The following is a 22396-nucleotide window of genomic DNA, read 5'->3' as shown; positions in this document are numbered from 1 at the left end:
AAAAATCATTGGTTTGTAAATCATTTTTCATTTGAAAAACCAATTGTTTCCAATTTGCTGTTGTCCACTGGTATTTATTTAAAAACACTTAAATGAGTTTCACATCCACCAAGCACTTAAGTTGATTTTACTTTTATATGTATGCTTCACCAATTGAAAAAGGGACAAATGATTGAACAAATAAGGGAATGACGCTGTTTTCCTAAAAACACAGGCAGAAAAATGACTTTGTTTTTGCTGTTAAATTAATTATTACTGATGTAAAAAAGCACAAGGCTTTAATCCAAATGCCTATTTTCTTATGACAGACACTCTTCAACCTTATATAAATAATAAATGAATAAGGAATAACTACATTATCAACACTTTCAGATTCGGATCGGAATAACATTTGTTACACGGATATAGCGGCGCTTGTTTTTTTTCCTCGTCATCGGACCGCGTCTGTGTAAAACAAAAGCTTTCGGTCCCACATTGGTGACGTCACACACGACGAAAAACAACAACCAAACATGGCCACCTTTTTACGGATTCTCTACTTTGTTTGTTTTGCTTCCGTGGCCGAATCCTCGTTTTGTTTTCGCCAAGATGCGTGTCTCAACGACGATTTTAACATTCCAAAAATCGCTGCACGCTTCAGCACCAAAGTCAGGTACGAGGAAGTCAACCCGTGGCTTTTAACCGACATCCTCGCAGTGAACCGATCCGTCCTGCGTCCGCCATCTGCGCAGTGTCGAGAGATCCATCTGACCGCCGTCATAAGACATGGAACGAGATACCCGACGACCAAAAACGTCGTGAAGATGCAGAATGTGTACGATCTGGTCAAAAATAGCCCCACTGGAAAAGAGAGCTGGCAGCGTGAGATCCAGACGCAGTGGAAGATGTGGTACACCGAAGACATGGACGGTCGCCTGGTCCAGAAGGGTGTGGACGATCACAAACATCTGGCTGTCAGGCTGACCAAGTGGTTCCCCACGCTGCTGTCAGAAGAGAATCTTCGAGCTGGACTCGTCAAATTCATCACCAGCTCCAAACACAGATGCGTCAACAGCACGTTGTCTTTCCAAGCTGGCCTGGTCCAGCTGTGGGATGTCAAAGGTAACTTCTAGATGTTAGGTTAAATTGTTTCTTTTCCAAGTGATCCACAGCAAATAAAGCAATTTTTCAAACAAAGACAAAGGATACAAAGATTAACATAGAACAGAACATCATGATACTTTTACTCCACTCAAGTATTAGACAAAAATTCTCATAAAATACCTGAATATGACTCAGAAGACCTAAACTAAGACGCACGGTTGGATGTTTCGATATTAAAAATGTTACTTTGTTTTGGATTCACATTTTTAGTAACATCTTTTTTTTATTTCATTGTTAGTTTTTTTTTAATATATTTATTTTCACTAACCAATTTAAAATAGTTTTTTATATATAGTTTGTTATAGATTGTTGCTGTGGTGTGTTGAGGTGAGAATGTGTCCAGGAGGAGTTTGAACTCTTTTGTTGGCATGAAGCTGCACTCACTGGTGACAGTTTCTGAGAGGAGATCACTGAACAAACTACTGTCAGTCATGGATGATGACAGTCATCCTCTGAACACTGTCGTCAGTGAGCAGAGAAGCAGAATGTGTGCACGAATGCTCCTTCCCGGGTGCAACACTAATAGACTCAAGGACTCATTCATTCCTAGGGCTATTAAATTGTACAATTCTGAGTTTGGGGGCAGGAGTGGAGTGAAAGTATCAGGATGTTCTGTTCTGTTAGTCTTTGTATCCTTTGTCTTTGTTATTTTTCTATGATCTATGTTCTTTATCTTTAGACTTAGATTGTATCATCTTGTTCTTTCTCTATATTTCTCTTTGTTCTTGTTCTTATTTTTATTTTTATGAATAATTGCTGTATTGCTGTGTCTAATTGGAAAAAAACTATTACATTTTTATCAATAAATTTCCTAACCTAACCTATAAATGTATATAGAATACATGGTCTTAATAATGGTTTATCAATGACGATACAATCTTTTCATCTGCAGATATGGAACTTAACTACACGGTAAATAATGCCCTCATGAGGTTTTTTGAAAAGTGCCCGAAGTTTCTGGAGGAAGTTGACAACAACCCGGCAGCTTTTGAAGAAGTAGAGAAGTTCAAGAAGGGACCTGAGATGACGAGGGTGCTGGAGAAGATTGCTGACCGCCTCAACGTGCCATACAGCAACGTAACTGCTGGTTAGTAGTGTTATTTTTAGATTCAATAAGTTAAAGTAATAAATAAAATACATTTCCCTAATTTTTCACTTCACTCATGTTGACTAAGGGTTGGGATTATTTTCAGAGCAGCTGTTTTTTTTTGTTGACAATAATTTAATCACTTTAAATGTAGTTATAATCGTCTTCATCTTCGTTATAAATTACGCACTTAAAAACATCCAAATACCTCCATACTGCTCTTCTTTAACGACCATCTTGAATCGAAGCATCAACATGAGTATTGTTCGGAAAAACTAAAATAAGCCTATATTTTAATCCTCATGTCGAGGCTTCTATACAAGATGGTCGTTACAGACGAGCAGTATGGAGGTATTTGGATATTTTTTAAGTGTCTTTTTGGGCAAAGTCAACTGAGCTCCAGTCACTACATTAAAATGAACATACATTTTTTTTGTCTATAACTCTTAAAAGGAACAGATTAATCTGAAAATAATCCCAACCATTAGTCGACCTCAAGGTCTGTAGAAAATTAGTGAAATTTGATTTATAAATGGACATTATTATTATTATTTTGAGTGAACTATCTCTTTAAGGAAGAATGATATATGTGCAACACCAGATAACTTTGAAATAAGTCATTGCATCGGTTGTCCAGCAGGGTGCGCCATTACTTAATTTATTTTAAATATTCTGCAAGCAGAAGCAAAGCAGCATTTGTCCAAAAAAATCGTGCGTGTCGTCATCAGTCTCGGTTAATATCAAAACGATGATTATATTAAAAACATTTTTATTCCGTTGTGGTATCCTAGTAAGTTTCAACAAAGAATACATTTTTCTTGTCCTGTTATTCTCTAAACTCGCATATTCATTTATTTATTTTACTTGATTCTAAACCTTTAAAAAAACATGTAGCTGGAACACAAAAACTATCTGTCCTCCCTACACTATGATGATGTGTTTACATTGCCGTTAAAGTACAATAATAAGGTTTCAGTAGGAGTCCATGTAATGTAACGCTTAAAATGTGATTTATTAGGTTTGGAATTAAACCTTACCTTAGGGTGCTCCCTGGTGTCATTTATGTATTCATTTTCTATGCCACTGAATCCCTTATGGGGATTGCGTGAGGGGCTTGGGCCTATCCCAGCTTTGGGCAAGCGGTGGGGGACACCCTGGACAGAACAACAGTCTGTCACAGTGCACACAAAGACACACAACCAAACACAATCACAATCATACCTATGGACAATTTCCCAAAGTTCCCAATCAACCTCTGTATGTTTTCGGACTGTGGGAGGAAATCGGAGTGCCTGGAGTAAACACTCACAACACAGGAGGAACTTATAAACTTTGACCTTCATAAAAAAAGGAATTTATTCTATAATGCTTATTATTAGAGGTTAAAAGAGGTTAACCCTTTTTTTTTTATAACCTTTGATCCTTATATCCTACAGATATGGCTGAAGCTGCATTTTACACCTGTGCTTACGAGTTGGCCATCAAGAATTTGAACTCTCCGTGGTGTCAACTCATTGATGAGGTTGACGCTGAGGTAGGTGCTAATGCTGAAGCTAATCATTGATTATTATTTATTTGAGTTTAGAACGTAAGAGAAATTTAATTCTACTAGAGGAACAGTTATATGGGATTTTCGATTTGTTTGAAAGCCTAATCACAATTCAAGCAGTATGGGAATCATAATGGCTACTATTGTGATGATTTCGCTAGCATAAAGCTATTTTTAATGTGAATGTTTTATTACCATCAATTAACCTGAAGGATTATTTGACCAACATAAAAGTAAGTAAGTAAGTAATTTATATTTATAGAGTGCCTTTCCAGACCAGGGTCACAAAGCGCTTAAACAATCAAAACAATACTCAATAAAATATATACTTAAAAGGTCAAGATAACACCAAGAATAACACAGGAGTTCCAGAAAATCAAGGAAAAGCCTGCACAAATAAAATAAAATAAAAACTGTATTAGTCCTAATGCGCTAAAGGTAGGAAGGTAAAATGTTATTTTGTCTCTTAGTTGGATTCATATTTCAAGCTAAATTCAGGTTAGATGTCTATCTGGAAAAGGGACAATATATATGACCTCTTAACAAAAGGTCTCTGAGGTGCCTTGAAATGTTATACTACAGTAGATGAAAGATAACTTCAGACAAAAAATGTTTTTCATTCAACAGGTAATCGAGTTTGCAAATGACCTAAAACACTTTTGGAAACGGGGTTATGGCCACGAGATCAACAGCAAGTCAAGTTGCATCCTGTTCCACGATATATTCGCTCGTCTGGAGCAGGCCGCGAAAGAAAACAAGTGAGTAATCCTGATTATAAACAAGTATTATGTCTGTATTTTCTGCCTTTTGAATTTCAATTTAGAGTAAAAGATAACAATAGCCATTTCTAATTGCAGATGTAATCTTGTTTAGTTATTGCTAAGGTTTGATTATTATCAAACCTTAGCAATCATGCCACCACAAAACTTCCTCATGTTGTGTTTACAACACTGGCAATAAAGGTTACTGATTCTGATATAGCGTGTCTAGCCTACGGAAATCATTTGCTTTCCTATGAATAAACATTAGATATTAAAGAGGCTTTATTTAAGGGTTAAATGAAAAACTAAATCCACAACTATTTAGAATACAATAGAAGAATAATTTCATACAATGTTTTTTATTAAGGATCAAAAGTGAAATCATTCCATGACATTATAAAAGGTATCTAAAATTGTCTTTATCGTATATTGTTTATTCTGATACAATGTTTAAAGATTCTGAATATAAGTCATAAAAAAACAATATATACATTATTAAAGACACTTATAAATAATGTTTTTGAATGTTCTTTTACAGTGGTCCCTTGTTTGTCGTGGGGTATACGTTCTAAAAATGACCCGCGATAGACGAAATCAGCTCTATTTTATTACAATTTATTACAAATATTATACATGTTTTAAGGCCGTAAAACCCCTAACCACACACTTTAATATAGACTTTTCTCAGACGGGCATTAACTTTTTCTCACAGTTGTCTCTTATTTAAACACTCGTTCAAACAAGTTCAAACTTTCGCAGATTTAAAAAAAAAAAAAAAAACTTTGCTGCGGCAACCCCTCCTTTGTTGAAGTTCTCTGCGGCGTCGCCGACTCCTTTATGCGAGGATAACACGGCGTGCGATGTCCTCCGAAATATTGTTGATGTGGAGAAACTGGTGAGACAACATTCCCTCGATCCATTGCCCAATAGATAAAATATCCAGACGGTTATAGTTGTACAATCAGGACATCGAACACAATGCGCGTACAGGCTGTAAATAAGAAGCATTCAAAATGAAACTAAAAATATATATATATATTCAGTTAACCTGGTGTGTCATGCACTTGCTAGCAATCTTTAAAATAATCTTCTGACTTATTAGCTGAGCAATGATTTGGGTTTCAAGGTTGCAAGTTCATAGCACATTTTTCAAAATTGTCATGATTCACTTCACCTCAAAATACTTAATTTCATATATACCAGTTAAGCAGCTTTTGTGAACCTAATTAAACAAAGCATTTTTCATCAGCAAATGTTGAACTTTCGTTCTTAATCTCATCCGGATGTTTTTGTGTATTTCAGGCTGAATGAGCGCACCAGTGAGGCCGTGACTATCCAGGTCGGTCACGCAGAGACGGTGCTGCCCCTCCTCACCCTCCTCGGATTCTTCAAGGATCGAAACCCTCTCATATCCACCAACTTCGCCACGGAGCGAGATCGTACCTTTCGCTCCAGCTTCATGCTACCATATGCAGCAAACTTGGTATTCGTCCTGTACGACTGTGGAGATGGAGATTTGAGGATACAGGCGATGCTAAACGAGAAGCCCATTCCCTTCCCCGGCTTGGACAGCAGTCTGACAGCCATGCCGACTTTCAGCGATGTCAAAGGTCACTACAGGGAACTGCTAAAGGGTTGTGACTTTGAAACCGTGTGCAAGCTTTGAGAAGGCAAATTTGACCTTAAATTCTTTGATTAAATACCTCTTTAAATAGTTCAACAAAGAGATATGAGATGATAAGTGCCAATTCCTTCAAGCCAAAGATAATGTTGATATTTTAAAAAATTGATGTGTCCACTATTTTCAATTGGATATAATTTAAGCCTTAAATATTTTTCTATTTTTAAATGCTGTTTATGACTTGATAACTACACCTTGTTATCAATAAATCTATTCTAATAAAAACTTTTGTCTATTGTCATCATTTTTTACATTATTCATTAATCTGTCAGATACACCGAATCAATATTACAACAGATCAATGGACCACTTTGGACAGAACGTCGTGGGCTTAAAATGATGTTCATATCTTTTTTTCTGATTTATTTAATGAATTTCTATTCTGAATGGGTTTTTATAAGATTGAGTAAAATAGTGAAGAGAAGAAATTGGCAAAAATCAAGAACTTCATTATTAAATACCTTACAAAAATGTATTATTTGGTTTATAAATATCTTAAGAAAACATAAGAATATCTTAATTTTTTTTGGAAAGCATTTGTTGAACGTAGATAATGAAGGTTAACAGTAGTCTGTTGAATGTGAGAACCTTGGCACCAAAAAGGTATTTCCCACAGTTCACACACTAAGACATAACATCACATCCCTTAAAACCTGTATTATTCAGACATTGTATTTCAGATTATCTCTCATTTGTTTTGTACCGAGTACATAAGCATGCTGTAAACTGAATTGATGCATCTGAATATTTCAAATAAGCCCTAACCATTTATATACTAAGAATAAGAATAGGAGTAACGTGTTTTAAATATAATATGATGATATGATAACGTTTAAATATCGACATCGGATTCTAGATGTATTTTTAGAATTGCACATGTTGTGATAAAAAAAAATTTTTGGTCATTACATGTTGTAAACATGTTATTATCAATAACAAAATAAACAGAAAATAAAATATAATTACATTATTAAAAAGCTAAGGTCATTCAAAATCAAGACAGGATTCCAAATGGATATTATATTTTTGTTGTTTATTTATGATTTATTAAAGTAAAAACATGTTTAATAAAAACATAATAACAACAGCATTAGCTAATAACAATGTTAAGTGTGTAAGGGAAGAATGTAATGGAAGAGACCGCAGTTCACAATTATTATTTTTTTTAAAGAAAGAATTGAATTGATTGTGTAGTTAAAATAGTATCACTATATATCTACAAATAGGGTTGGTCAGATTTGGTTTTTAACTCTTGAGAGAAAGGCTTATACATGTAATTTAAAATATTTTTTCCATGCAAATAATATCCGATCAGAAATTATTATGAGTCAAACTGTTTAAATATCACACTTGTGGCACTTTTTGTACATTGTTTGACAAAAAAAGGGAAGCTATTACTGCTACTATACCTGGGGCAACAAACTAACTGGCCATATCTGAACACTAAACACACACACGTACAAACAAGGGGAGGAAACCTGAGTGCGAAAGTCAACATAACTTAATAAAATTGACTGTAAAACCTCAGTAAAAGCTTCCTTATTGTCATGCTAACTCAATGCTAGCTTGCTAGCTAGTCTTAAGTAACCTTAGGCGAGTAAAATGGAACAGAACTTGCGTGACAGAAGTGATAACAGAGCGAAAAATAAAGGAGAAAGTTTAATAAAAAACTCCCTGAACGCCGCAAAAGTTTTGGCTGGAACGACGTTCGTGTCTCCTCCTCCTCCTCGGGTTCTGCCGGGTTCTCTGCTCGGCCCCGCGGTTTCGTGATGCTCCAGCATTGGCTGGTCCAGTTTATGCAGATCCGCGGGTGTCGGGGGAGGACGGGGGCCGGGTCACAAGAATGCTACGTGTCTTGGAAGTCCCTTTTTAAACCCCCCTTACTCCTGTACACTTTTACCCGAAAGTTTTTTTTTTTTTCAAACTACCATTCAAGCGGCGGAGAGTCCTCCATCCAGAGCCGGCGTTTTGCAGCGGTCAGAGTCCGGAATTCAGCGGTGCAACCGGGGTAGTCTTCGAAAGAATGTCCGGGGTGAAAAAACTTCGCACGGTAAGTAGATGAGGAGATATGAGGAAAAAAGTAGTTGTCATCAGATTGTACACGAATGTTTGACAAGTTTTTCTAACAACAATAACAAGACTATTATGATCAGGGGGAACAAAAACTCATGAAAGATTTGTGATAGAAAGACAAGAAAAGCTTTTTAAAATCTTGACAACTCAACCCAGAACATTTCTTGGGTGTAACCTTATTTTTCTTATACTGTACAAGTTAAACATTCAATGTATATTTAAATACTGAACTAAGTCCAGAGTTCATGTAAGGCAAGAGCACTGGTTTATGCATTATATAAGTTGTTTGTTTTTTAAATACATTACTGGACAAATTGCTTGTTGTGTTTTATCTTATTTCAATCTTTTATTCTGTACTGCCACCACAAAAAAAATCCTATGAAAAGTTTCTAAATCCTAATTCTAAAAGAGTAATTGTACTATAATGTGGTGAAAACCAATGTAAGTGGATCATACCAAACTAGTGAGACACCTTAAAGCAATACATCACAGATAAACCATTGGAATTTTATTGAATAGTTTGTGGAATTGTGAGGAAGAAATTGTTGCTTCATTATTAGACAAGTCTTTCTGGAGAGTTTGTTAACAGTTTAACTATATAATTGGATAGATACTTGAAAGAAATTGTCAACAGATAGAAAACACCCACAAATAAAAGTATCAATTGTTGTTCGTGGCAGGTATGGAACTACACAAAACTATTTCCATAATTTACCAAATTATCCGACATTAAACATTAATATAATAAGCGATATGTTGTTAATTAATTGTATGTATATAAAATTCAATGTAAATGTTAATACTGTAGTAATTAAACTAAGTTACGTTATATTTAAATGGGATTACAGGACAAAAGTAATTTGTCCCATAATGTGGTGAAAACAAAAAACTTTTAGTGGATCATAATCACTGTCTTTGTTAAAACTATTGAAACACATATTAAATATACGCATAGATCATGAATAAACCATTAATTAAGGATGTTCTATTCAAACCTTTGTGATATTGTGATAAAAAATGTATTCTGTACAGCACACATAAAATGTTGTCAAAGTTGTTTTACTAGTGTACTTCTATAGAAAGAAGTTCTTACATTTCAGTACATGGAAAGTCTCACATGAATGAATTCACTAAACTTAAGCTGAATCTGAAACGTTCCTTTTAACATTCATTTGACTCGAACCTGTGTGCCCTGATCCAGGTGTGATGGTTAAAATGTTCTGAATAGATGGGTTGTGTAGTAACTCAGTCGCGTCAATCTTTCTCATTCATTACTTTTCTGCTGGAGGAGAGAAAGAAGTCACTGTTAACTGTGAACAGACTGAAGTTCTGCTGAGCAAGAGCTGGAATAAACTTTTATGGCTGTACTACTGCGTTCCTTATTCTGTTCAGAGGTGAAGTACTGCATTTGCAGAGTCACTTATTGATTCAAAGCCTTCTGTGTAACATTAGTTAGATATTAAATAGTTTGAGTGATTTATTAATCAGACATCAAACACTATTCGACAATAACTATGAATCAGACACACAATCAGAAACAATAAATGAATAAAGCTATAAACGAAGAGTATATCTGTTACATACCATAATAAATGGTATATGATGAGTGAAAACTAGTTGTGTTTGTTTGGAACAGATTCAAATTTTAGTATGAGGACAGGACAAGCCAGAACTAGTTGAGCTATAAACAATTTAACTTTTTGATAAAGTTTTTTGTAACATTTCATATAACTCAGTTTAACTCTACTTTTTTACATGTTTTCTTTAATGATGATAAAAAAAGAGTGTTAACTAATAAAATATTGATAATATTTAGTGTATTAAGAGATGAAACTCCAGCTTTCTCTTGATTTTAAAAAAAGCTTTCGAGCGAAAAAGGATGAAATAGCTGCACTGAGTGGTCATGAAAAAATTCAAATGCCAATAGACTCTTCTTTCTTTTGTACGAGTTGATGAACCAGATAGGACAGAGACTTTTAATAGTTCAAAACTGTCTTTGGATTTGGAGTTAAAAAATAAGACAAATAATAGAAATGAAAATTTCAAATGAAATTAACAATCTGTTACATCATCAGTCCGTCTTGAAGTAGAGCATATTTTGGAGTCGTTTCTAAATCCTAAGTTCTGACATGATCAAAAAAGCCATAGTCCAATATAAAGCTTTTACAAAAGTCACTGATAGTGCCTTAAGGAAGTTTAATTGATCATAGACTTGTAATAGAGCTGCAGTCACACTGTAGAAAAAGGTCAGATCTGTCCTGTGGAAGAATGTTGGACCCGTTGAAAATCATTTTATATATTTTTATAAGGAAACGACATCTACGCACTATCAATAAAGTTATACTAGTTGAACTTTACTCAAATACTGGTGTGCCAAAGTGAGTGAAACGTCTGTGGGTGAAAGTTGGATGTGTTCAAAGAGAAGGGAGTGGATTATCAGGCGTGTAGCACTGTTTAGTCTCTCTATCAATCCCACTAATCCATTTCCAAGAGCTAGTTGAGCCATTTTTATGAAGACATTTCTAACAAGACAAACCCTTTATTTCAATTACATATATTTTTTATAAACCATCTTACAAGATAACGGAGACAGCAGAGAGAAAATGAGAGGGTCTGGCACATGGAATGACTGAAGAGGAATGTTGAGATGAAGGGAGACTGGGTGCAACAGGAGACACCAGCAGCAGCAGTGCCACATCATCCCTGGTCAGCACACTGGCCACATTGTCCAGTCAATCCCGTCCCTTGCTTCATTCCTTCCCAGCCCTCCTTCGCCCGCCCTTCTAAAAGTGAACACAGGCCCTCTTACACTAGCCCACAAATCCTTAGCTTGCTCACTGAGGTAAAAAGATAACTTCAAGGAAACTGAATGGACTCTTCTTGAATTATTTGGGTTTGTAAAATATAGGTTTTAGGAAGTTAGGATCTCAAAGTGTACGGCGTTGATAATTATTTAGTGAAATGCCTTCAGTGGATTGAGCAGGAATAAAGATGTAGCTTCTAGAAGGTCACACCTACAATCTCTTTTTGCGGTTGTCTGGGAGCGCCACTCTCTAGTTTCTAACCTTGCTTTATTGTGTCCCAGGATCTTAACAGGTCCACCAATGTGGTCTATCAGGCCCACCATGTCAGCAGAAGCAAGAGAGGACAGGTCGTGGGCACCAGGGGAGGATTCAGAGGCTGCACCATTTGGCTCACTGGTAAACTTCATCAGACCTTATACTCACCACTGTTTCCGTTTTAATAATGGCTTCTGATTTTGTTGGAGTAAATGGATGAAGGTGCAGATATGTACATTAAACTATTAAAATTAAAGGGCTAGCCTGGTGGATTAGCGACCTGTGCCACAGCCTCACAGAAACATGTTTGTTTCCAGCTTGTGGAAAACCTTGGAGAGAACCTGTCACTGTGTAAATTGAATTAGTGCTTACATGGTCTTTATCTAGTTCTCCCGATTTCCTCTCCCTTTTTTTGCTAACCTCTGAGGAGAGCGCTGGACCCATGAATCAATCATACCATGGGTGGAAATCTTTAAGTAAACAACTTAAAGGGAGGATCAAACTGTCAATAACTGGAGGTTCAAGTCTGATATTGTCATTCTAAGGCTCAAGCTATCTTAATTATCTCTGTGTTTGTCCTCCTTCACCAAACACTCAAATACCTATCATTCATCATCAGCTTTCATTTGTTTTGGAAAAGTCTCTGTATAATTGTTTAGATTTATAATCCCTTTTCTTTATGTTATTTTGAACAATAGCATCTTTATAGGTTTTTCAATCGCTAAAAAGCACTTACCCATACTTCAGATACTTTTCCTAAACTCACAGCGCAGAATGAAATATAACTAGAATAACTAACAAAACACTGGAAATCTGACTCAAAATGAAATCATTTAGTCAAACAATAACACTTGTTCTCACTTCACAAGGTACATGCAAGTCAATCAAAGTACACCAGGTTTCAAAATAGTGACTATTTTTGACATTAAACAAACTGAATAGACTTTCATGTTTTAGTTTTCCAGCTTTTTGCATGCAAAAAAATGCCATCCACCGTTTTAACACTACATTTATTGGTTGGGAACTGTATGTCCACATGTAATGTTCATATTCAAAAGCTTTCCAGTACTAGCAAATCTGTTTTTTTTTGCCTTTACTGTTTACTACAGGAGGTACTGTAGAAATACTGGTTAAAATATAAAAGAACAGAAAAAGCTTAAACCTTCCACCTCCATGCAGAAAATAACTCCTCTATGGGGTTGAGGAAAGGTGAATAGGGTGGAAGGAAGAGACGTACCAGGGTTGGGTGGACTTCAAACCATGTTGTCATAGTTTGCGAATGATGGTAAGCCACATTGTCCCAGGTGATCACGAAGGTCTTCATATTTTCACCCTCCTGATCCTGCTCCTTAACCAGGAGCTGGTGGAGATCATTGAGAAAGGCAAGGAGGCGCTCGGTATATCCCTTTTTCCTCTTACATTCCGTCCACGTCGACGCCAGATGAAATCCTTCCTCATCTATGTATATGAATTCATGAGACGCCTGGTTGGCCCCCGATTCCATAACTCTCTGAAACAAAGTTTATGTCAATCTCATTTTTCTCGCGTCCATTTTCACTCTGTCAGGTCTGTCCGGCGCTGGTAAGACCACCATCGGCTTCGCCCTGGAGGAGTTCCTGGTTTCTCATGCCATTCCCTGCTACTCACTGGATGGAGACAACATCCGACACGGGCTGAACAAGAACTTGGGCTTTTCTGCTGAAGATCGTGAGGAGAACATTCGGCGTATAGCTGAGGTGGCCAAACTGTTTGCAGATGCTGGACTGGTGTGCGTCACCAGTTTCATCTCGCCTTTCAGCAAGGTCAGATCCTAAATGTGATTCTTAGATAGATAGGTAGATAAACTTTAGATCATTTTACTAACTTACTTTAATTTACTGTAAACTCTAGAAAGAATTTAGTAGAGTTTTATACCTGTCAGAAACAACAATTGATACTTGTGTCTATATAATTATAAACTATGTCTTACTGCAATATATAGTAATGGCTGATTGGTTGCTACAATACTGTCTTTAAATAGTACGTCTATGTTTCTATGTCATGAGTCATTGCCAGCCTTGCCTGGGCTGAAAATCATTATGGGGGCTGTTAAGGTCACCATCACTGAGAGGGTTGTTAAGAGGGATGGCGTATCTTATTCATTACAGTTTAAAAGCTTATATAAATGTTGTTAAAGTGATTGTTCACCCCCAAAAAATCACTCATTTTCTACTCACCCTCATGTCGACTAAGGATTGGTCTTATTTTTAGAGTAATGAATTATTTTTAGAGTTAAAGACAAAAAGGTTTGTTCATTTTAATGTAGTGACTTGTGCTCAGTTACCTTCTTCTTCATCTTTGTCCAAAAAACATCTAAATACCTCCATACTGCTCGTCTGTCCCTCTTGTATTTAAGTGCCGACATTGGAAATTGTTCCAAGAAAAATTAAACAAATATATTTTGTTTGTAGCAGAAGCTAAAATCGCTAACATGCTACACAGACAGCATACCTTCCAGGTAACTATCGCGAGCCTTGGTCGACATGAGGGTGAATAGAAAATAAGTGTGATACGAATTTTGGGTGAACTATCCCGTAAAATGAATGGTTGCTGCTTTATGGATTTTGATTAGTTATAAACAAGGGACCACTGTATATATTGTAATTTATTTCATTTAAGTTTTAGTTTGGAAAGGGTTTATTCATTTTCCGATACATAAACGTTACTTAAAAATCAGTTTTTCTGTACTGACCTTGAGCTGCAGTGACTTATCATGTCACATACTATACATCTATTGCCAAACAAAATGTATTTTAAATGGTTGACAAACATTGAAAGTAATGATAAACAAATGGTAAAAGCGAATATGCACGACAACTAACTAATGTGTTGTTTTACTTCAGGACCGGACTGAAGCTCGAACAATCCATGCACGTGCTGGACTTCCATTTTTTGAAGTGTTTGTTCACGCTTCTCTTGAAGTGTGTGAGAGCAGAGACGTGAAAGGACTTTACAAGAAGGCCCGTGCTGGAGAGATCAAAGGTCTGCATCGTTTTTCTTATACATCTGTTCCGTTCTCTAAGTAATGTTAGTCGTGACAAGCCCTTTACTGTTGTCTCGACAATGAAGAGGAAATCTTACACCACGTCAAAGACAATAACGCTTTACCTTGTTGTTGTTGTTGTTGCAGGGTTTACTGGGATCGACTCAGATTACGAGCGCCCTGAGGTTCCTGATCTGGTGCTCAAAACTGGTGAACTCACTGTGAACGAATGTCTTCAACAAGTGTTGGAGCTTCTTCAGGAACAGGTAACCACTCGCATTATGTCCACACAAAGTTCTTCTCTCAAACAGACCCGTGCTAGTTTCCCTTTCATCACATATAGATTAGGAAAAAAAAGAAATGTATGGCACCGTTAGACTTAAGTTTGTATTAATAATCCCTTTTTAAACAACTTGTTGAGGGTGTAAAATCGTTGTGTATTTTAAGGGTTGTAGTGTCTTTTGTGCAACATTAGTAAAGCATAATAAACATCCTGGAGGCAGATTACTACTAGGATGCTGGAGCAGCTCCTTGCCCAGTAAACCATGAGCATATATATGGAGCTGATTGTGTCCAACTACATTTGACATTATTTCATCATTAAAATACAAATTTAAAATATCTAAATCATCAGGTTTGGGAATTTAGATAATTTAGATAAGAGTATTGTTTTTGATTGTTTAAGCGCTTTGTGACCCTGGTCTGGAAAAGAGATCTACAAATAACCTTAACTTATTTACTTAAAAAACAGTTAAATAGAAAACAGAGGCAGGTTAAGTCTTGTTACAGACTAACTACAGATCAAAGTCAATACGAACAATGACGTCAAAAAGCAGTTTCATCAGCTCCACTGCTCACTTCCGTGGAAACTTTTCAACATTTCAAAACTACTGTATATCATAACAGGATCAGTAAGAGTGATGTCACTCTGATCATTGCATCATTCGGACATCTGCTCTCACAAATGGAAGTAAAGCCTTTAGGCAAAACATGTTAGTCTTTGTCATGACAGGCTCTGTGCCACTAAAATGCTTGTCGGTTTTGTTTAATCTGTGTGAGCGTAATTGTTTTTGCTTTCAATGAAATGTCACTAAATAAATAAGTAATAACTTAACTGGATGGTGAATAAAGCTTGTTGTTATAGATATAAATAAATATTTTTATTATGTCAGTGCTGCTCAGTTCTAGGGTCTGGACCCAAAAGGGAGTTTCTGCCCTTTCAAACATTAAGAAAGCTTTTATTTTGAAAGTCATACCTTCTTGTTTTCTTTGTAAAAGCTTGTCATTACAGACAAATAATAAATAAATAAGTAAGTAAAGGTTATTTGTAAAGCGCCTTTCTAGTCCAGGGTCACAAAGCGCTTTAACAATCAAAAACAAAACACAGCTAAAATATATACTTTAAAAGGCCAAGATACATAAGACAAACATGGGAGTCCCAGAAAATCAGGGAAAAGCCTGCAAAAATAAGAATGTCTTAAGATGTTTCTTGAAGGAGTCAGTAGATCCATCAAACACAGAGGGAGAGGAAGATCATTCCAAAGCTTAGGAGAAACAACCTGAAAGGATTTCTCTCCTCTGGTCTGGAACCGTGTTCAGGAACCATCAGTAGATTCTGATCCACAGAACTAAGAGCCCGAGCTGAGGTGTAAGGCTGGATCAGATCACTTACGTAAGGAGGAGCTTGACCATGAATAGATCTGAAAGTAAGAACCAGAATTTTAAAATTGATCCTGAAAGAAACTGGAAGCCAGTGGAGATGTTTTAAGGATCAGAGAAATGTGGGTTATTCTACTAGAGCGGGTCAGAATTCTTACTGCAGAGTTTTGTATTAACTACAGGCGAGACAGCTACTTATTTTTTAGACACGAAAATAAACTTCTAAACGAGAAGACACAAACGCATCGATTATAAACTTCAGCTCGTGTTGCGACATCATTTTCCTAAATTTAGAGATTTTTCTCAGTTGAAGTAAACAGCTTCTGGTCAGTTTTCTGCTGTGTTGAACTAGAGACATGTCTTTATCAAATACAACACCCAGGTTTTTCAAAAGTTCCAAAGAGTGATTGAGAACCCACTGAGCTAGATGCTATCCCTCTATTTGTGGTACTTATTATAACTCAAAATAAAGAGAAAGCTCCAGCAGAGATGAGATTAAAAATGAATAATTCATCTCATGACATTCAGCGTCGGGTGGATCAAACCCGGGATTTCAACACCATCATGCATCAAACCAACACCAGCAGCCCAACACTGACCATGTAAGTGGTCTCTGAACAGATGACGCGAGCCCCTGAAATCACCTGTCATCAATAATTTATTTCCACTAATGAGAAATAAATTTAATATTGATTTCCACTACATGCTTCATGAACATGTAATGGTCTGAGTGCCGAACACAAATCTATATCGTTGCCGGGACGAAGTCAAAGACGGTCAATCATGAATATTTTTCCTGGCAAATGTGTCGATAAAAGGATTGAAAGAAGACGTTTAAATGTGACTTTTTACACCTTTCATTTATTCTTTTCCAATATAAAGATACTCTTTATGTATAAGAAACGTTGTTGCACGTCCTGTATGTTTGTGTTAAACCGTTTAATTGGAGAGAAAAATTGTACAAATAAAGCCTGAATGATTCAACATACTGAGTGCAAACGCCACACGTATAAAGATACATCTGATTTTCGCTGCTCACCGCCAGAAGGCTTTAAAGGCAGCTTTATATGACTGTAAACTTCTCACTGTGTGCTGTAGATAGGGACATCATGTTTGTAGGTCCAAGGAGGTGTTGCCCCTTTCATTGACTTATTTAAAAAATATATTGAACACTGCACATGCATTTCTTAGCTAATGTAAATATCAACACGAAGCATATATATTTTTTTCCATCAATTTCTTTTATTCTTTTCAAACAACAATATACAGACACATACAGTTTCACAATAAAGTCACAAACTAAAAATTAAAATACAAAACAAAAGATTTACAAAAAATTAAAATAAAAACATATATCAAAAATAAAATAAAATGAGGGTGAAATAACATTTACATGAATAGATTCAAGCCCCAGAATATGATGTATCCATCATTTTTGTCCCAATTAACATAAAAAGGAAAATTAATGCTGTCCATTCGAATTATCCCAGGTCACGAAACCTCTTGCTCAGGTACTTCCATCATGTGAGAAATGTCTTTATTAATAAGGAAACTACAGAAGGGGCCCCACACATCATCAAAACATTGCTGTTTACCCTTGATGGTGTATTTGTATATTTTTTCCAGTGGCAGAGTTGATGTTAATTCTAACAACCATCTTCCAATATTTGGCTTGTCCACCTCCTTCCATGCTACTGCAATCACTCTTTTTGCCAACAATAGAGAAATATCAATGAATATTCTGTGTTTCTTTAGGATTGGACAACCAACAGGGTACAAACCTAATAGTAAAAGGTTTAGGTTCCAGATTTAATTTAATTCCCAACATTCCTTCGAGACTCAGTTGTACTTCCTTCCAAAATGTTTCTATTTTGGAGCATTGCCACAAACAGTGGAAGAGTGTGCCTTTTTCAGTTCCACACTTGACACAAACATCTGGGACAGTGCTGTTGAATGTATTAAGTTTGACTGGTGTCAAATAAGTACGCATTAGCCAGTTATATTGCAATTATTTAAGGCGTGTGTTGACCGTTTGTGACTGAGCTTTTGTGCAGGCCCGTTCCCATTCCACATCCGAGATAATGGCCTGTAGGTCTTCTCTCCAAGAATTTAGTCTGCTTGTTGAAGATTCTGGTGACTGAGCAACCAGTTAACACAAAGCATATTTACAGTCAGTTTGAAGAGGAACCATAACAAATTTGCTTTAAAAAAGGACGTCAATATGTGTTATTTTATCTAGAATATTGTGCCGAACGAGATCATGGAGGAGTTGAATGAACTTTTGGTACCAGTGAACAAGCTGGGTCTCGCTGTGGCCGATGCTAAAACTCTGCCCATCATCAGCATTAACAAGGTAACGTTCAGCAAGTTTTATTTTAACCTGATTTATTCATTCATGATGTTCATGTTCTTCCATGTACTTCCTGCCACAGCTGGATCTCCAGTGGGTCCAGGTGTTGTCCGAGGGCTGGGCCAGTCCTCTGAAGGGCTTCATGCGGGAGCGAGAGTACCTGCAGGTCCTACACTTTAATAACCTCTTGGATGGTGAGATAAAGCATATTGGCACATTATTTTAAGACACGTTTGTAACCATTTATATCCCCTTTTTTTAATGACCTAAGATGGAGCCATCAACTTGTCCGTTCCCATCGTTCTGCCTGTGAGCTCTGAGGTAAAGCAGGAGCTGGACGGCTGTGCTGCCGTTGCTCTGGAGTACCAGGGTTCCCGCGTGGCCATCCTTAGGAACCCCGAGTTTTTCCCACATCGCAAGGAGGAGAGATGTGCCAGACAGTGGGGCACCAACTGCCCTCAACATCCATATATCAAGGTATGATCCGAATCAAAGTCATGACCCGATCAACCCAAAGCAAATGTAATCGACTAACATAAGAAAACATATTTCACGTCAAGATATGTAATGACTTCTAACTAGGATAAGCAATTAAACTTAAAATAAATAACTTTAATTTACCACAGATGGTTATGGAAGGAGGCGACTGGCTCGTCGGTGGTGACTTGGAAGTCTTGGAGCGGATCAAGTGGGATGATGGACTGGACCAGTACCGTTTGACTCCTAAAGAACTCAAGCAGAAGTTCAAAGAGATGAATGCAGGTAGAATTACATTTGTTAATGCCAATAAATTAATAAAAATAATTTGAAAATCTGTCTTTAAACGATTTACAATTGGAATTCAATTATAGTCAAAAAAAAATGTTTGAAATATCGGATGAAAATACATTTTTAGACGATGATATTGTGACTTATTTAATGACGGATGTCAATTTCTTTTGTTCCACAGATGCCATATTTGCCTTTCAGCTGCGTAACCCTGTGCACAACGGCCACGCTCTGCTGATGAAAGACACCAAGCGTCGCCTGCTGGAGCGAGGTTACAAGAACCCCGTGCTCCTGCTGCACCCGCTCGGAGGCTGGACCAAAGACGACGACGTTCCTCTCGACTGGAGGATGAAGCAACACGCTGCGGTGCTGGAGGAAGGCGTCCTGGATCCAAAGAACACCCTCGTCGCCATATTTCCCTCGCCTATGATGTACGCGGGACCCACTGAGGCAAGTATCGGAGCCGATCAAAGATGATGAAATCAAGATGAGTTATAACCAGTGGTCGGAGTAACGCGTTGTTAAGTAACACATTACAGTAACTACGTTAGTTTTTGCAGTAACAAGTGCTGATACTAATTACTTTGTCACAAACTGTGATTTGAACAGATTTTACTTCAGCCTTCGTCTTACAGTTCAAATGTCTCACTTGTCAGAGCTACGTATCGAGGTTGATGGTGATCGTGACCTGCTTTGGTTGATCTTTATCATTTTTTATCCATACATTATGATAGATAGATAAACAACTTTCTTTGCACCTCTTTGACATCAATGATGCATTCAATGACAATGGTTTTGCTATGGTGCGTTCAAAAACGTATCATATTTAAAAACCGAAACAATAACACAACTATAACTGAACATTATCACTTTGAAAAAAATGAACACACTGAAAACTGACTTTCTGTCTGTCAGCCCCACAAGCTCTTTTTGTGAAGTTTGTTCGATTAGTTCACTGTTGTCAGCACTTTTACTTTTTTATTTCACAAGTTAGTTATTTTATATAAAACTTTTAGTTTTGTATTGTTTGTTATAATCCTTTAAATGTTGTTAAGTTTTACAGTGTTACTACATTTTATTGTCTTTATTTAATAGGTTTATGGTGAAATAAAAGTGGTGATTTTGTGTGTGTTAAAGTTCCTAGGCAAAAATCTGTATCTGTAATCTGTATTTGCCAAAAAAATGTGATCAATGCAACCTTATTTATTTTGTTTTATTTGTTTTTGTTTATTTCATTTATTGTTCTTACCTTTTCACTGGATTCACTAATAACAGCATCTAAACACTGGCCCGTACACTTGTTTAATTCACTTTGAAAACTAATGAGTAAATTGAAGTTACTGAGTTACTTTTTGTGGTAAATAGTCACTTTGAAAACTAATGAGTAAATTGAAGTTACTGAGTTACTTTTTGTGGTAAATAGTTACTTTGAAAACTATTGAGTAATTTAAAGTAACCGAATGTATTTTCCTAGGAACTTGTTATTTTGAAAAGTAGTAAGTAACTTGGATAATTTCCAAAGAAGTAACTAGTGATGTAACTGAGTTACTTTTTTTAAAAAGTAACTTACCCAACACTGGTATAATTTGTTATAGATATATAGATAGATAAATTTACCAGTAATAATAATAACTTGTTAACTTGTTTCAAAGATATTTCTGAACTGAACTGAACTGAACTGAACTGAACTGAATTAACCTAAGTAGGTGGTAGCAAAAACAATTGAATTTTTTAAACCAAAACACTGCCTAAATTTCATCACTTCCTGTCATAAAGTGACGTTAATTAGAGTTTGCTGGTACATGACCTATGAGAATTAGTTTGAAGATGCAGTAATAACATATTAACATGTCTGACGATCCTTCTACCAAAAGCAATAATACTCCAATAATCACATTTTAACATGGATGGTTGCAGGTTCAGTGGCACTGCAGGGCAAGAATGGTTGCCGGAGCCAACTTCTACATCGTCGGTAGGGACCCAGCTGGCATGCCTCATCCAGAGACCAAACAGGATCTGTATGATCCGACACATGGTAGGAAAGTCCTCACGATGGCCCCCGGGCTCACGTCTGTGGAGATCATCCCCTTCAGGGTCGCCGCGTACAACAAGTCCAAGCAGGCCATGGACTTTTATGAAAAAGAAAAGTGAGCCCTTAATTCAAAATCTTAAAAGAATCATGTTGGTCCTTTTCATAACTCAAGATATTTTTCTTCTTGTCAGACACGACGAGTTCGAGTTCATCTCTGGAACCAAAATGCGAAACATGGCGCGCAGCGGTGAAAACCCTCCGGATGGTTTCATGGCTCCCAAGGCCTGGAGGGTGCTGGTGGATTACTACAGCTCATTGCAGAAGGACAAATAATCTACATGAGAAAACATCAAGTATAGAATCACCTGAAGGAGGATTTTACATAATTTCCTGATTTTCTTTTCCTAGAATTGATTTACATTCTTTACTATGAAAAAGGTTAACACTGTTTTTAAACCTTGTCAAAATTGTGCCTTATCTAATCATTCCACACAAATAAATTGTATAATGCATATTAACTTAATGTATAGTTCTGCAATCAAGCATTGAATTGTTTTTTTCTGTTGATCATTTCAAAGGACATCCCATAAAAGGGAAATCATCTTTATATTTATTTCTCATTTCTATAGGAGGCATAAATACTTAAATGTATACTTTTTATTTGCTTTTCTATGACAACGCAGCCAGTATAGTTCCTGTAACGATGAAATAAAGTAATATACTGTAATACTTCTGTGTCTGTCTGATCAGCCAACAGCTCATTATTTTGATGGACATCTTTTCTAATGTATACAAAGAAATCATTTTCAGGGTCAAGTCGCAAACTACAGAATTAAAAGTGAGTTATTAATTAGTGATTGATTTATAACCCCATTCTGTGTAATGAGTTTGTTATTTTAATGCATTAACCTTTAGATTGTTATATAAAAGGTTGTCTTATTTTTGGCAGAGTTGTGCGGTTGTGCAATGACTCATATTATCTTTTGTCTGTGCAAGGTTCATTCTCAACCACAGGAGGTTAAAAGTTGACAGATTTAGCATTGCAGAGCTTCAATGAGAGATTAATGATGGACTTCCTCTCTAATGTTGGTATAGCCAAAGTAATAACAGATCAACTAGAAATATACATTAAACAATTGAATTAAGAAAAATCACAACTATATTACTGATTGCCATGGTTACACTTTTTCTATTTGTGACCAATACACATTA

The 22396-nt window shown here is 36.4% G+C and overlaps 2 protein-coding genes across 2 annotated transcripts; both read left to right on the top strand.

Moving 5' to 3' along the window:
* The first annotated feature begins 431 nt into the window (after window positions 1-431).
* On the top strand, window positions 432-6446 carry minpp1a (multiple inositol-polyphosphate phosphatase 1a). The gene is made up of 5 exons (XM_087803155.1): window positions 432-1101; window positions 2036-2230; window positions 3667-3764; window positions 4407-4537; window positions 5843-6446. Exons 1-5 carry the CDS (start codon window positions 513-515, stop codon window positions 6204-6206), a joined length of 1377 nt encoding a protein of 458 aa, XP_087659281.1. The 5' UTR covers window positions 432-512; the 3' UTR covers window positions 6207-6446.
* A 1563-nt stretch (window positions 6447-8009) lies between these two features.
* On the top strand, window positions 8010-21911 carry LOC148069566 (bifunctional 3'-phosphoadenosine 5'-phosphosulfate synthase 2-like). Its single transcript, XM_087803154.1, has 12 exons — window positions 8010-8271; window positions 11380-11494; window positions 12920-13155; window positions 14236-14374; window positions 14523-14641; window positions 18274-18387; window positions 18467-18578; window positions 18656-18861; window positions 19011-19146; window positions 19334-19602; window positions 21070-21299; window positions 21376-21911. Exons 1-12 carry the CDS (start codon window positions 8245-8247, stop codon window positions 21515-21517), a joined length of 1845 nt encoding a protein of 614 aa, XP_087659280.1. The 5' UTR covers window positions 8010-8244; the 3' UTR covers window positions 21518-21911.
* Window positions 21912-22396: the final 485 nt, after the last annotated feature.

The sequence above is a fragment of the Callionymus lyra genome, chromosome 11, assembly GCF_982586985.1.
Source record: "Callionymus lyra chromosome 11, fCalLyr1.hap1.1, whole genome shotgun sequence".
In the NCBI taxonomy this organism is placed as follows: Eukaryota; Metazoa; Chordata; class Actinopteri; order Syngnathiformes; family Callionymidae; genus Callionymus; species Callionymus lyra.
This window is presented reverse-complemented; position numbering and strand designations above follow the sequence as displayed.